The 17,258-nt window shown below is 35.3% G+C and overlaps 1 protein-coding gene across 1 annotated transcript in view; it reads right to left on the bottom strand.

The window, feature by feature from the left end:
• Nucleotides 1–15,138, bottom strand: part of LOC106173330 (L-asparaginase-like) — a 30,784-nt gene extending 15,646 nt beyond the window's left edge. The window contains exons 1-14 of the mRNA XM_087003428.1: nt 14,850–15,138; nt 12,942–13,083; nt 12,506–12,617; nt 12,214–12,339; nt 11,705–11,788; nt 11,303–11,429; nt 10,960–11,072; nt 10,438–10,623; nt 7,910–8,023; nt 4,555–4,668; nt 4,252–4,347; nt 3,716–3,963; nt 3,317–3,416; nt 2,023–3,137 (exon numbers count right to left, since the gene is read on the bottom strand). Coding sequence (XP_086859554.1) covers nt 2,949–3,137; nt 3,317–3,416; nt 3,716–3,963; nt 4,252–4,347; nt 4,555–4,668; nt 7,910–8,023; nt 10,438–10,623; nt 10,960–11,072; nt 11,303–11,429; nt 11,705–11,788; nt 12,214–12,339; nt 12,506–12,617; nt 12,942–13,083; nt 14,850–15,138 — 2,040 coding nt within the window. The 3' untranslated portion in view covers nt 2,023–2,948. The remainder of the gene's footprint in view (nt 1–2,022; nt 3,138–3,316; nt 3,417–3,715; nt 3,964–4,251; nt 4,348–4,554; nt 4,669–7,909; nt 8,024–10,437; nt 10,624–10,959; nt 11,073–11,302; nt 11,430–11,704; nt 11,789–12,213; nt 12,340–12,505; nt 12,618–12,941; nt 13,084–14,849) is intronic.
• Nucleotides 15,139–17,258: the final 2,120 nt, after the last annotated feature.

Genomic DNA, 17,258 nt, shown 5'->3' with positions numbered 1-17,258 from the left:
TCACAACTGCAAACGCTTGTGCTTTTATGCTACGCCCCCGTTTATTGTCAGTTTAACTGCATTGTAAGTTTGTGTAAGATGACTCCGGACCTAAGTAAGATATTTTCATAAAAGGTGTGCACTACAACATATGGTGCCTACGTTCGCTTTTATAATTTTCTTTATTATGAGCTGCGGACCGTTAATTGCGATGTACCAGAGGCATTATTTCGTCTCTTTAGGCTACTGATAAAATCGGAAGCTTTTCAAAAAGATTTTCCTAGCAAGAGATTGTAGCACTTCTAGCTGTGATTAAACATGCGTTAAAACAGTGTTGATAGCGGTTCAGGTGAAGATCTTGAAATCAAAAATACTATTTTCAGAGCAAAAACGCTGCCGTGACGTCTTGACCTCGAATCAAATTCGCCCCGATTTATTTTTGGTGTTTGGTGCCTACCTACAGTGGATTATCGTTTCATTGCCTTAAAAGAATCACAGGGTCAGACAATTTTCACTGTGCACGAAGATAATCAGTTAAAAAATTTCCACAAGATATTTCACACCGCGACAATCGCGATTGTACTAAATATCCTGCCGTTGGATCCTTTTAACCAATCAAAACAACGGAAAGGGGGTCACGTGATCTTCCCACCAGGACTAGCAATGTAAACAAAGCCGCATGGACGACTCTAACGGAGATTCTGAAGAGGAAGACGTGGAATATTCGCCTACTCGGTGGCAGATTTCGAGGGGGGCAGGGGGGTCCCCCCTTCGGTTTCTGAAAAAATATCATACCATTATCCCCATCTTGAAATTAGAATTTTGACTAGCTAAATCATAGTTCTAAACCGTACCAAATTTTTTTATTATTATTTATTGCGGTTCAAGTACATTTTTTACAATGACTATGACCTAACAGTATACATAATATAATCATATAACTAAAATTACAATAGTAAATTACAATATTGTTTATACAATAACTGTGATCAGATTTTACAATTGCAGTATACGCTCGTTACTTTGGTTGACTAGGTGGTGGTTGGTTGAGAATATTTTTTCTTTCCTTATTACACATTGTGATATAGTGGGCCACATTCTTTATAACATGTAAATCGTTTGACTGCATTATGCATTTGAACTGACCCTCTGGGGTTTGTGTAGGATCTGGTTTTAGGATCTCCCTGTGTTTGGTGAGTAAGGGGCATTTTAAAAGAAAGTGTATTTCATTTTCCACTTCATCTGAGCATAACTTGCAGATCCTTTCTTCAGGGGGTATTGATTTTGGTTTTCGGTATCTGCCTCTTTGGATTTCTAAGTCATGTGCCCCTGTTCTAAATTTTGCCAAATTTTGCATTTCATGTTTTGGTATAGGTGCTGTTGTGTACGCTTCCCTTTCATAATTTGTTTTAAATAATCGATATGTACGTAGTATGCTGTTTTCTCGCTCTATTTCTTTGAGAAACAAAAGGGTATAATGACACTGTGTGCTTTCCAAAGGGCACTGTGTGCTTTCCAAAACACCAAAAATTTGTCACCCACACCAAGGGGGCGATGGTCGGCTTTGCATCCGAGGCCTGTCGTTCTGGACCTGAGAAAATCCGTCAGGTCTAAATGGTTAAAAACTCGAAGAGAAGTGAAATCCCACATTTGTGTTTAAAAATATTCTGCATTTTCAACACCCCAGAAACCAAGTTACAGAAAACAGACACCATGCAATGTTCACATGAGCAGCAATTTAAAGATGAAACATATGAGAAAAAGTATTACTTCTAGACAGTAACATATATAATTTATTAAGCTTTAGGTGACAAACTTACACAAGTTAACTGTGTACTTTTTATTTTGTTTCAGGTAAACAAATGTATAAATTAAAGCAAAATCAACATTACTTAAAATGAGAAGTAATTTCTAAAAACAGTTATACAAGTGCATGTACCAATGTTAATAGTTTGTGACAAATAAAAATATTTTAGGAAAAACAATATATATATATATATATATATATATATATATATATATATATATATATATAATGTACACCTTTTTCCTGGAATGAAGATGAAACAAATTATAATGTGAAAAAAGGTAAAACAAAAAAGCTTTGATAATTGGTATATTGCACACATTCAGCTTTAATGTACCTATCCTACAAAAAAGCCTTACAATTGTTTTAATGAAAGGGGAATACTAATACCTGAATGAGAAAACCTAAGAATTAACCTTGTAAAGTATAAACAGGATTTTTGTGACACTTTATGGCAACTAATAACTTCCCCTAAGAAAATCTGAGATTCGTACTAAAAAACACCTTCATATAATAAGGAATAAAACGATATACACGTACCTCCAGAAGGTCAAATTAAATAAAAGATACTCTGTTATGTTCATACATCAACATATAATTTGCAAAAAGATTTAAAAATGGAATTGAAATGGTTTGAGGTATGTCGACGTGCACTGATAATTATCATACTGGAATTATTTGGTATGGTAAAAATACCTGGTATTTGTAAAAAGATGCTACACACTAATAATAGAAATTATGTACATATGTGCTTTTTGTCCTACTTCAGAATCATTGTTTAGTTGCTCCTGCACTTGGGTTTTATATTCTATTTTGAGTAATTGTTATAGTTCTACAGTAAATGAATGGCCACTCATTTAGAAGACTGTGATTTCCCATATATTTAATTTTTTAGGTCTGAATTGTGAAATAACAGTAGCTCTGCAGGATTTGCAGACATAGTAAGTATGACTATGGGAAACTCTAAAACAGGCAATGTACCTTAAACATTTATAAGATAAGAAAAAAAGCCTCTTAGGACTAGTAATCTTACAGCACAATATCTTCTTTCATCAAATAGTCAAAATACCAAAACAGTGCAAATAATTAGCATTATTAAAATGCAGCACACAATCAGGTGTTTTCATATTTTATATTACATTCATACAGGACAATAAATAAGTTAAGTGTCTGTGGAAGTGCTTCTGCTAACAGTGGGCTTCACAGCGTCCAGGATCAGCTTGGAGATTTCTCTGTGTCCTTTAGCAGTTGCCTCCTTGAGTGGAGTATATCCAAACCTATCTTCTGCTGTGACACTTACCCCTTGTTCTAACAGAAACTCCACTGAATCTTGATGTCCATGAGAAGCTGCCTGAAAAAAATTACCCAATAATTGTTTTTTTTAAATCAAATGTCATATGACAAAATTTCAAAATGGACATTAAAAGGGTTGCAGGTCTCAGCGTCCATGTTCATTTACACAGTGAAGAAATATGAGTATTTTGTGACATGACAAGTATATAGTAAGAGTTTTTAACAGGTTTTCCTTACAACATGTAGTGCAGTTCTTCCGTCGTAGTCGCCCTGACTTAGATTAGCACCAGATAAAGCCCAAGCTTTGAGGGAATCCACATCATCTTGAGCTGCAGACCTACAAAGTTAGTCAAATATCTATTTTTAAAAAAAATCAGGAAAAATAATTTTTTGAAGCATTTACATACAGACATCAAAGAACCATGTTACCATTGGTAAAAATGTTTCTCACTTCAGCTAAAAAAAAAAAGAAAATTAATTTACCTTAATTTTTAACTGATTATAAGTATACCCTTTTTATCATTAAATGATCCATTATTTGACTAAAACAAAAATTTTGAGTGATTGATAACAGCTAGCAGTAGCTAGAAAAAATCAGTGCTATAATTTAAATTTTCTTTTTTCATTTCAACCTACAGGCATAACTCTGAGCCCAATTTATATGGGGGTAGAACCAAATGAGCTCCAGTCTGAACCAGCAGGCGAACAATATCAAGATGTTTCAACTTGACTGCATCGTACAAAGGTGACCGTCCATTGTTGTCCCTAACATGGAGAGGAGCGCCATGCTGTAGCAGATACTGGACAATGTGGAAGTGACCTTTCCCACAGGCAATGTGAAGAGGACTCCTGCCACTGTAGTCCACCATGCCTATGTGACCTCCCTTTAGGAAATGAAATCTTTATTTCAAACATTAAAAAGAAAAGGGGTTTAAACCTATAATTCTGCATTGCATCACCATATTATCTTCAACAGGTGTGACATATCATTCTTCTTCATAAGACTAATAATAGTAATAATAACAATTATGACAAATTCAAGTTTAAGGATAAAAATAGACACCTTAAATTTTAGAATATATATTCAAGAAAAATCGAGTGCTTTATATGAAGCAAAATTGTTCAAAGTTGAGGAAGACAACAATATGCACAAGAAAACAGAGATGTCTAACCCCTTCTCTAATTTTTTGGAGTACGGCCAGATCACCATTTTGGGCTGCAGTGCACATCAATGATGGAAATATGGCATCCTTCAGTGTTTGCATTTCCTATAAAAACACAAACATAAATTAAGTTTCTTCTTTTTATTTTTTCTGTATAGTCTTTGTACTGAAACAAAGAAATTGTATAACTAATCAAGGTATATTCTACCTAAAGCATTACAACATCATTTGAATGTCTTAGATGATTATTTTATTGAGAACAATAATCAATACTCAATTAATTTAAATAATAATAAAAGTAAAGTAACTTGCTTCTTTGGAGCTAATTTTCATCAGCTTGCCTAAACTGTCGATAAGTTTGAAATCTGACACCAAGCTCTCTGTCCTTGCAGTTTTCAATTCACCACGGATGTTCTGGGATAACTTCTACAAAACAAAACAAAAAACATGTATGCACATCACACTACAGTCATTACTCAAAATATGCCACAGTCTCCTATTCTACTCCTTGCAGCAACCCTCACTTGCTGGGAAAATCTTGATAAAGCCTTTTGTTCTATATTTTCACATGTTCCACCAAACAACACCCTGAGCTTCAGAGATAACTTGACACTAACCTCTTCTCTATAGCCTATCATCATCGTGTCAAGTTACCTCTGACCACATTCGATTGCCCCCGCCGCCCGCCAATCAAATTTAAAGCCCGCACTCAATGACTCATTGAACGATCTAGCCAATGAACGCGAACGAGTCAAAGCGCACTTTGTTCAAATCCGGACCAATCAGAGATAAGGCTCAATATCAGGGACTTGCCGTAACCTGTGGGCAGCACGCAAAATACATCATCCCTCAGTAGATAATGATGCAGGGCCTCAAACTGCTCTGGTTTCAATTCCGATATACTCATATTTTGCAAAGAATCAAGAGATAACTTAACAAATTATTTTACGTAGTCACTCGTAGAAGACGCCATCCTTTTTGTGTACGGTTATGCACTCGGCACTACTCGGATGTCTCCGCACTCGACAATAACTTTGTTGTTAGTATGGAGCTTGCGGAATCAGCCGAGGATTACCGATTGACGGTCAACCAATAAGCGTTTTCACCAAACTTTGGTGAAAATTTTTCGAAACTGGGATTTGATTGGCTTATATAAACTAGGTCAAACTATTTTCGTCAGAGGTAACTTGACACGATGAAGATAGGCTATTGTGAAGAGGTTAGTGTCAAGTTATCTCTGAAGCTCAGGGTGCCAAACAAAGGCATTGCTTCAAATTTCAAACAAGGCAGCAAAGCTGTCAAATGTACAGACAAAAAGCAGACAATAACAATGCACAAAACGGGCTACTGTCAATTCTGATGCAAAAATACATTATGCTTAACTGCAAATTCAACATCAAATTTTAATTATGCTCAACAGGTAATACCAATGTAAGTGAAATGTGTAACAAGCGTAAGGCTTTAGGCCCATGGGAGTTTAAGTTTACACTTTGAAAATGCCAGAAAGAGAAAAATGAAAATTTCACATAAAACTGCTTAAATTCAATAATAAATGATAACCCAATTGAGCTGGCTTTCTTATTTGAACTGCATGCCAATCCTACAAATCATACTTGTAAGTTGAAAATAATAATAAGTAACACAGTTTTCTTTTCATAATGTTTTTAGTAGCAGTGCAAAAAGATTTTTGTCAATATTGATGTAACATTACATAATAAATTACAGAATAATTATCACCAATTTTTGATTATTGACTATAAATAGCATGGACATGTAAAAAATTTGATTACCATTTGGCTTCATGTCCATGGGAGCTTCGAGTCCCACAATGAATATGCCAACATGATAAAAATGAATATTTCACTAAAATGTATAACTTCCAGAAAAAGAAGCCAATTAGACTGCTTTTCCAACTCAGGCTGCATTTTAGTCCTTTGTTCTTTTTTGAAAGTTTGACAATCATAAGTAACATGGTTTTCCCATAATGGTCATCATGGCAGCAGCACCCAAAATTGTGTTTTCTTCTATTTTAATGCAATATTACATAATGCTTAACAGCATAATGACCATCAGTTTTTAATAATAAAAGATCCATATCATGGATTTTCAGAAAATGTGATTAGCATGGGTCTTCAAGCTCGTGGAGGTTCTTAAGTCACACCTTGAAAATGCCAATATGTGAAAAATTAAATTTTCACAAAAAACTGATTAACTGCCAAAAAAATTTACCAAAATAGACTGCATTGCCCACTGAAGCTTTATTTAAGTCCCATGTTTCTTCCTGTAAGTTTGAGAACAGTAAGTGACATGGTTTTCCTTAAATGGTCATCATGGGAGCAGTGTCCAAAATAGGGGTGTCTTCAAATTTTGATGCAATATTACATAATGTTTAACAGGATAATTACCATCAATTTTTAATAATAAAATATTAGTATCATGGATATTCAGAAAATGTTCCTAGCAAAGGTCTTCAGGCCCAAGGAACTTCAAAGTCACACCTTGAAAATGCCAAAATGTAGACAAGACAGCACTGTCCTGAAATGTGTTTTTTCCATTTTGAACAATTTTTTAACATATAACAAAATTAACAATTTACTGCCATTTATATATGATCAACTAAGAAAATTGATGAGATGGGAAAAATATCAATAGAACAGTGTTTAATGTCCAATTTCCTCCATTCTGAGTTTCTGAACATAGTGAATGAATGAATCTGACAAACTGCAATGATATGAGTTTATTTCCATTTTTGAAACTCTATTATACAATACATGAGAACAAGTTTACCATCATTTTTACATAATCAACTAACAATGTTGTAAAGATGCAGGAAATGTCAAACAAACACTTTTACGAATCTTATTAGTTAAATAATGAGACTGTTAACATGCCTAAGAATTGAATCTGAGGAAATGTGAAAAAACAGCATAACGTATAAAATAATGGCCTGATTTAGTTTAGTAAGTTTAGTAAGATTAATTACTCCTGTGAGTTTCATGACAACAGGTCTATCGGTTTTCCTTGAAATGTGTTAACAGTGTTGCACATATACTGAAAAGTGAAAAAAAACAGCATAACTACTAAAATAGTGGCCCGATCGTGCCGATTTTCGAACTTGATCTGCGTTTTAGTAAGATTGATTACTCCTGTGAGTTTCATGACAACAGGCCTATCGGTTTTCCTTGAAATGTGTTAACAGTGTTGCATATATGCTAAAAAGTGAAAAAACAGCATAAATTCTACAATAATGGCCCGATCATGCTGATATTCGAACTTGACCTGCGTTTTATGAATATTAGTCAGCTCTGTAAATATAAAGCCAAAAAGTAAAACTGTCTTCCACTTATGGTGTTAACGCTGAAAGTGCACGGCGACGGCGACGGCGACATGATCGGCGACGGCGACGGCGACGACAGACGCAGGTGATGGCAATATGTACAGACACATCTGTGTCTGTACATAAAAAGATTCCCTGAACATTCACTTCATTGCACAAATACTCTCTATCAAACTAAAATACGTAGTTGTTGCTATGACAACAGGGATGCCCCTTTAAACCCTTTATTCCTTTAGCAAGCGCATTAATATTTGATTCACAATTAAAATTTCATAAAGTCTTTTAAATCATAAAATAAATAATAATAATAGTAAAACACATTCCTCTTACCTTCCTCTTGTGCTCTAAACTCCAGTCTTCTCTTCCTATTACAAAGGCCAGCTTGGTCAGTGCTGCCTCAGGTGTCATGTCGGAGCCTGGGATCACGCCTGCATCAATCAAAGCCTGGAAATATAAAATACAAATCACAGGTCAATAACTAACAAATCTATTGGTGTATTAAGGACATATGCAAAATAAAAATACTTTTCATCTTTTATTTTTATGTACAGACACAGATGTGTCTGTACATATTGCCATCACCTGCGTCTGTCGTCGCCGTCGTCGCCGTCGCCGATGCCGATGCCGGCGCCGTGCACTTTCCTTGTTAACACGATAAGTGGAGGGCAGTTTTACTTTTTGGCTTTATATTTACAGAGCTGATGAATATTCATAAAACGCAGGTCAAGTTCGAAAATCAGCATGATCTGGCCATTATTGTAGAAGTTATGCTGTTTTTTCACTTTTCAGCATATATGCAACCCTGTTAACACATTTTAAGGAAAACCGATAGGCCTGTTGTCATGAAACTCACAGGAGTAATCAATCTTACTAAAACGCAGGCCAAGTTCGAAAATCGGCATGATCGGGCCACTATTTTAGTAGTTACGCTGTTTTTTCACTTTTTAGCATATATGCAACACTGTAAACACAATATAAGAAAAACAGATAGACCAATTGTCATTAAACTCACAGGAGTGGTCAATCTTACTAAAATGCAGGTTGAGTTTGAAAATTAGTATAATCGGGCCATTGTTTTAGAAGTCATGCTGTTTTTTCACATTTCCTCAAATTCAATTCTTAGGCATGTTAACAGTCTTATTATTTAATTAATAAGACACATAGAAGTGTTTGTTTGACATTTCCTGCATCTTTACAACATTGTTAGTTGATTATGTAGAAATGATGGTAAACTTGTTATCGTGTATTGTGTAATAAAGTGTCAAAAATGGAAATAAACTCATATCAGTCAGATTCAATCATTTACTATGTTCAGAATGTCAGAATGGAGGAAATTGGACATTTGACACAGTTCTATTGATATTTGTCCCATCTCATCAATTTTCTTAGTTGATCATATAAAAATGGCAGTAAACTGTTTATTTCATCTTATATTAAAAAAGTGTTAAAAATGGAAATAAACCCATTTCAGCACAGTGCTGTCTAGTTTACATTTTGGCATATTCAAGGTGTCACTTTGAAGTTCCATGGGCATGAAGACCTTTGCTAGTCACATTTTCTGAATATACATGATATTATTAAAAATTGATGATCATTATGCTGTTAAACATAATGTAATATTGCATCAAAATTTGAAAATAAACCTATTTTGGGCACTGCTCCCATGATGACCATTTAAGGAAAACCATGTCATTTACTGTTCTCAAACTTACAGAAAGAAACATGGGACTTAAATACAGCTTCAGTAGGCAATGCAATCTGTTTGGTAATTCTTTCTGCCGGTTAAACAGATTTTTTGTGAAAGTTTAATTTTTCACATATTGGCATTTTCAAGGTGTGACTTTGAAGTTCCACAGGCTTGAAGACCCATGCTAGTCACATTTTCTGAAAATCCATGATACCTTTATTTTATTATTAAAAATTGATTGTCATTATGCTGTTAACCGTTATGTAATATTGTATCAGAATAGAAGAACTCACAATTTTGGGTGCTGCTGTCATGAAAACCATTATGGGAAAACCATCTTACTTATGATTGCCAAACTTTCAAAAAAGAAATACAGGACTACAATGCAGCCTGAGAAAAGCAGTCTAATTGACTTCTTTTTCTGGAAGTTATACATTTTCAGAGTGTGAACTTGAACTCCTATGGGGCTGAAGCCTTATGCTTGTTACACATTTTACTTACATTGGAATTACCTGTTGAGCATAATTAAAATTTGATGTTGAATTTGCAGTTTAACATAATGTACTTTTGCATCAGAATTGACTGTACCCTATTTTGTTTTTTTCCTTCTTTTTGTCTGTACATTTGACAGCTTTGCTGCCTTGTTTTTAAGTGTGAGTGTCTTATATGTATGCACAAGTTCTTAACTGATAAAATCTAAAATAATAGTTTTCCTTTGATTTTTGCAAACTGAATTGGGTATTCTAAAAATATGTAAGTAGGGGACCATTCAGACTGAGAAGAGCAAAGTGCTAGTAAAGACCTAAATATGGCGGACCTACATGAAAGGGAGACTGCTTAATTCTGTAATGGTCTCTCCGCCTCTTTCACGCCTCCCCACGCGTTGTCCCTCGACCAGTTGAATTGAGCCAAGATTTAATTACTGTGCCCCTTCAGGGACGCCGCATGGGGAGGCATCAAAGAGGCGGAGAGACCATTACAGGATTAAGCGGTCTTCGTGTAAGTCCGCCATATTTAGGTCACGGCCTTACTAGCACTCGGCTCTTCTCAATCTGAGTGGTCCCTAGGACATCTTACCACACTAAGCCACAAGCTTAGCTGCTGCATTGGTGTCAAAAAACAAAAAACAAAATAACATTTTCAAGAGTATTTTTCTTAATTATCAGCAAACCTTTCCTGTGGCATAACTTGGGTTAACAGAGCCTCTGTGACACTGGGTGATGTTAAGCAGCAGCACTCCTCTTTCCGTGGCCTCTGAGAACACTTGCATTAAGTCCTTTCTGGAATCTGGAGCATTTCCTGCCCCGTAGGATTCCAGGACCATTCCCTTGAGTGGAGGTGCCAAAAACTGGCGAACCTATAATAATAATAATAATAATAATAATAATAATAATAATAATGATTTAAACTTTATCAATAAAAATAATCAAAATTCTTATCAAAATCTGAAAATTTACTATGACATTGGACATCTTTGAACCTAAAGCATTGATTTCTCTCTATATAAAATCCATACATGATATAATGACCTGCATAAATAAACATTTAGTGAATATCTTTTTTAATTGTCCATATAATTCCCTTAGAGCGTGGATATTTACTATTTCATTTATTTTTAGCATTTTTTCATGATCTTAACCCAATAGAACATTTAAACTTTCAAACCTGACTAAAAAGAACTTATTCAACTAACCGTAGCGGTGGTGATGCTGGGGAAAAGACGGAGTAATCCCACACTAGGACAAAGGTTTGTATGCAGGGTACATTTTTGAGTGGTGTTGCTTGTAAAAATCTCATCCCAATCCACTGTAAGTAAACATAAAATCAAGAAAAACTTGAAATACATATTGTACCATGTGAATCATATCATGGGTACAAACCTAAAATAGACAGTCAATCTAGTACATTGTAACTGAGATAGAAAACAAGAATCAAACTTGTTATAAACAATTTATTTTTAAAATGGAATTTCTGAAGAAATGATATTCACCTTAATACTTTCAAATACACATTTTTATAAGTTTTAAATATCATACCATGAATCTTAGTCTCTAAAACAGCAAGGGGAGGAAAGTTTGGGGAATGGAATGCATCAAAACTGCTACTATCAAATTTGGTTGAACGGTTTCCTCTAAGAAGCTTATTGTTGAAAAATATCATTACCTAGAAATAAAAAAAAATCTATAGAATCAAGATCCGGATAAAGTATGTACTTTGTTCATAAAAAACTTTGGTTTTCATTCATTTCAATGTAGTAAATTAAATGCTTTAAAAGCTGCTTAATGAAAAAGATCAATATTTGCAATCTCATACTGACTTTATCCTTTTAAGTATTATTATACTGAATGTGAAACTTAACTTATATTGCATTTTTAGCAATTAAAAGACTTTGTGCAGAATACATATCAATACACACATACACACTGAGAATGTGTTACCTCTGGAATGCAGTAGTTTCCAGCCATAATGAGAGCACCAAGAAGATTATCCCTGCCGTCACTACGAGTCTCAAAGATAGGAATCTGAATAAATAAGCAAACAGCATTTGGTAGTAAGCCACATGCTGAAAATTTAGATTGATGAAATGAATAGATAAAGATATTATCTCCTTTTCTGTGATATATCTCTCTTTTGTGTACACTATATAGGAAATATTTGAAAATTCACCTGCTAAATTTTCTTATGCTAAAAAGGGCACAGTTTTTCAAAGATAAAAACCCAATTTCTAGCATTACCAACTTATGCAGTACCTAATATTCTGTTCATTTTAACCACAATTTGACTTTGATTTTCATGGAAGGTGATGCAATCCATAGATGTATGTTGGCCCACACGTGTGTGTGTGTGTGTGTGTACTTGTGTGTAGGGGTGGCATAGGGGGAAGGGTATTTTTATCGCGTTCTAATGTGATTTTCTTAATGCCTCAATAATGAGAACAAAAACTTACCTGTGAGCCAGTAAGAATGATAGGTTTTCCCAGGTTCTCAAACATGAAAGACAAAGCTGAGGCTGTGTAGGCCATAGTATCTGTCCCATGAAGTATAACAAACCCATCAAAATCCTCATAGTAAGTCTGAATGAAAAAAAAACTGTCATGTTTACAGAATTAAAAAGAAAAACAATAATAAAAAATAATTATAATAAAATAAAGCATGCACACAATGTATAAAAAAATTGTCACTTTTTCTAATACTGAAAGGATTCAAAAAGAAGCAGATGCACTGGACTCTTAGATTTACCTTAATGTCTGAGGCAATCCTAGCCCAGTCATCCATGGTCATATTGGAGGAATCCAGCAGGGGCTCATACTCATACACACAATATACTACATTTTTCTTTTCCTTGCTTAAACTGAAAAAAAAAGTATATTATGAAGGTTTTATTTTGTTTATATAGTGTATGTAATGCCTTAACTGATACACTCCATAAGTATAATCTATTTTGCAAAATGTGTTATAAGTTGGTTTGTCTCTTTTTTGACTTTGAAAATGTGAATGTAGTCATGGGATCAATATCTTTTTTAAATAGTTTTTGCTCAAATATTTGATTCCAAACCTTGGAAATAAAACAGATGGGTCACATAAATGAGCCTCTATATTTTCCCTAATCTTAAAAAGCTTTTTAGTGTAATCTGAGTGGGGCACGTCATAATTATTGCTGAAATGAATTACTCACGGCATACACAATGGTGACTGCATCCATGGGGTTGGTGTTTGACCTCCATCACATATACTGTGTTTAACTAAGTACTCCTGGTCATGGAATATTGATAATTTTCTTAACTCACTGACAAGAAAGTTTGGTTCTGGGGTATAAACTATAAAGAAAATATAATACCATATCAAAAAAGTTGTTTACTAAGGCCACACTTTTTTATTTTTATGGATGACATCCTCTGGGGACCCCAAAGTCGGTGCGAGCGGGCGAAAAAAAAAAAAAAACAGTCCAAAAAAAAAAAAAAACTGCTTAAGAAAAGTTATGTTTTCAGTACACAGCTGGAAACACTAATTTACCACAGAAACACGTATCAAACTAACAACATGTCTTTATCCATGCTCTCAAAATATTAAAGCTTTGTGAATAGGGCCTATTTCGTAGAAAGGTAAAAAGTCATGAATATATATGCTGCATATTACCAAATCTATTTAAGGTTATTTCATGCATTCTGTTGGTATAGCATCCAATAAAACAAATATCAAATAAACAGCGTGTCTTAATTTGTACTCTCAGAAAATTAAAGTATTGTAAACACTTCACAGAATTGTTAAAAAAATGAAGCAAAGATGGGCCTATGCTTCCTACTACTAAGGTAATTTCGGTCGATGCCATTTTGTCTACTTCGACTCAAACGCTAGCAGCCAACTATCGGGTGGCCTGTCCGACCTTCAGTCCACCAAATACCACGACGCTCTTGTCGACCTTTTTTTCGCTCCAAAAAGAAACTGGTATGTGCTGCTTTGGACAGAATGTCACTGAAATTTTCCGGGCGATGATCGCTGGCCGCGGCCAGCCTTTCGTATAATTGTAAAAGGGTGATATCTCCATGTCCAATATCAATGGCAAACCAATCCAAAAAGACGGTCCCCGTTCTCTTTATGACTTTAATTGTCGTGTATTTTGAAATTAAAGCAATAATAACTCTTCGTTTCGGCCAAAAAATGAATTTTCCTGGAGTAAACAACAATTTTCCCATACTTACCAATGGTAAATGAATCCATTTTTACATTCAAAGTTTGTCCCTGGTTTTTTTCTAAAAAGTTTGGTTTTTTGTTAAAATCTCTTAAGAGCTTGCGGAATTAGCCGAGAATTGCCGATTGCATTTTCCTGCAAATTCAATAACGATGTTTGCGACAACCAACTTCCTTGCATGGGGGGGGGGGGGGGGGGGGGGAGGGGATTTTTTTTTTTTTTTTTTTTTTTGGAGAACGGACGAAAATCGGTGCGCGCGCAGGATGTCATCCATAAAATTAAAAAAGTGTGGCCTAATGCTTAAATACATGTAAAATGAACCACAAATATAATCAAATGAAAGGAAGGGGTGTCATTATGACATCAACTATTGAAAAAATTGATGCAATACAGGTAATTACTGGGTGGCGGATCCAGCAACCTGTAATCATATCTGTTTATTCATTTTAATTAGGAATCAGTCATTTTGTAAATGGAATATTCCTTCACAGCTGTGTATATTAAAGATGTGGTGTATATACAGGTCATGAGGTGAGTCAATGATTCATAGGTGATTAAGTACTAGTACGTTACATGTACGGTATAAGATAAAACGGAAACGTGACGACTAAAATGACCTAGCATGAAAATTCATGCGTTAGCACTCCTATTGACGATTTTGATATGTACAGGCCGTGCTAACAGCCAGTACATATGAGAATTGTCAATAGAAGTGCTTACGCATGAATTTTCGTGCTAAAAATTAACATGCAAAATCATGTATACAGTACATACACTTTTTATAAACACCGACACATACTGCTTAAATAAAATTAGACCAGGTTGTCTATATTGTTTTTAATAAAGTGATTAAAAGATTATGATCAAATATTGCGTCATTACTGACACTGTTACCTCCATCATGAATACACATGCCAATCGTTCCACCTGTGTACAGGGCCAGAACTCTCGATTCATGTTTGTAGTCGAGATCAATGCTCTTCAGTTCTGTGTCGCTTGTCTTTAACTTCTTCGGTTTGTATGAAGGATCTATGGAGAAAGACTTCCCTTCAAAGTCGGAGGTAACGGAACAAGTACCATTGCTCGACGTTACTAGATTGCATGCCATTTTACTCGAGATAATGATTGCATCGTCCGCTTCACTTTTTCTTATCTCTTTGCACAAGAGAGTCACAGATACCATCTAAGACGCTCCCAATTCTGAGTCCCCCCCCCCCCCCAAAAAAAAAAAAAAAAAAAAAAAAAAACCTAAACATTTACTAAATTAATACTTACGGATACTTTCGAATTTGTTACTAAAATAAAACTTTAAAGAAAGATTGTAGGTGCAACAAAAATTCCTCTCACTACATTTGCAATGAATGCAATGTGATTGAAATATAGGCCCGTTGATGTAAGCTAATCTATGAAATGATTTATCTTTATCAACCAGCGGTTCATACAAATGGTTTTCTCTATATGTAAACAATAGGCATATGTCACATTAAAGTAAGATAAACAACTAAATGTTCTTAAGACACTAACCCACAAACACGTACTTTTTCAACTCACCTACAACCTCTCCAATGCTAGCCAAACTTATTCTGCGCAACAGGCGCCTTAGTTTTCCTTTGCCGACAGCATACTGGCCACCGGTTGCCATTTTTTAAAGCAAAAAAATAGAATTTTTAAAGTGTGCCAAATTAAAAACGCCTTGGCATTGAACCCAAAATATAGCACCGTTCGTTTAAATGCTGATCAAAATAAAAGCATCACAACAGATCGCTGCTCAGCACTGGCACTTTTCCAAGTTACATATTTGTTGTGTTGTAACGTAATGTTTTTGAATAAAGAAAGACAGAGACGCAAAATTTTAGAGTAGAGGCCTACTATTGATACACACTTTTCTTTATTTTCCTGCTCCGCGTCTCTGACGTCTCATGAGGTCCACGTCTCGCGGTTACGTCGCGACGTGATATTCTTATAACAGCGCTTCAGCTAAAACATTACATTATTCGACGAAAGTCAAGCGAAATATTCAGTGCGTTTTTGACCCTAAGAGTAGGCTGAATGCGTTTTGAGTTGTAAAGAACGGACAATGCAATTTCGCACCAAATAAAAGCATTTCGTGGGCAGCTATTTCACGGTACGTAACTCACCTACATTTCTTATAGGCAACAAACTAGGTCTGTAGATATTATGTAAGTTTTCGAGATCACACACAACCCTTTAAATGAATCACAGTGTATCAATGGAGAATACCCATGGAAAACGGACTTTAGCAGCGTTTTCAATACTTTTGAATTTTAATGTCCAAAACGTAGCCTACAGTATAAACCTCAAAATATATTTTTTTATTCTAAACACGTTTTCCAGATTATTATGCATATTTCCTCGGGGCTAGAATCATTCCCGTCTTCCTTATATAAGTTTTTGGCAGTCATAAAATGGTTACAAATGGCAAATATTTATGAATCTTCTAGTAGATCGACATGTTAAAATAGCCCACCCCCTCCCTTTTACGTAGAATATTTATTCCTACACGCAATAAAATTAAACAAAAGTCCCCCTTTTCGTTTTTTCATTCACAACTCCACGCGCTTGTGCTTTTATGCTACGCTTTATTGTCAATTTAACTGCACTGTAAGTTTGTGTATAAGACCCCATTCCCAGAAATCAGATCGATCCAAACTAGATCGACCTAACTCCCTGGGAGTTCACGCTAAATAGCTGTCAGCCGAGCGGGCACGAAAGTTAATTACCCCCTTACAGCTTGCAGTAGGCGGGGTGGACATTTTGCCGGATTATCTGACAGTAATCTAGTGAGACTCCCCACGGGGATAAATCGATCTATGGGAATACGCCCTAAGATGACTCCGGACCTAAGTAAGTTATTTTCGTGAAAGGTGTGCACTACAATATGGTGACAGCGTTCGCTTTTATAATTTTCCTTATTATGAGGGGCGGGCCGTTAATTGCGATGTACCATCAAACAAAGACATTATTTCGTCTCTTTGCTGATAAAATTGGAAACCTTTCAAAAAGATCTACTGGAAATCAAAAACAACATTCAGCCCAAAAGCAGTCCCGTTATGTCAGCTTGCATCAAATTCCCCCGGTTGTATTTTTGGTGTGACCGCATTATCTCATTACATGACATATTCCTCTGCATTTTAGTAGTGGAATAGGAAATACGTCCTATATATATATCAATCTACCTTAACAGAGCTCCGTAACTCTAGAGCATAGAGAATTGCGACCGAGCGCAAGCACGGAGATTCGCCTCTATTCCATAACCCGGGATTTACTCGCCCCATAAAATAG

The sequence above is a fragment of the Lingula anatina genome, chromosome 2 (genome assembly GCF_051362555.1).
Source record: "Lingula anatina isolate TDL-2025a chromosome 2, LinAna3.0, whole genome shotgun sequence".
Lineage (NCBI taxonomy): Eukaryota > Metazoa > Brachiopoda > Lingulata > Lingulida > Lingulidae > Lingula > Lingula anatina.
The sequence above is the reverse complement of the archived record's forward strand: the minus strand, read 5'-3'. Positions and strand labels throughout refer to the sequence as shown.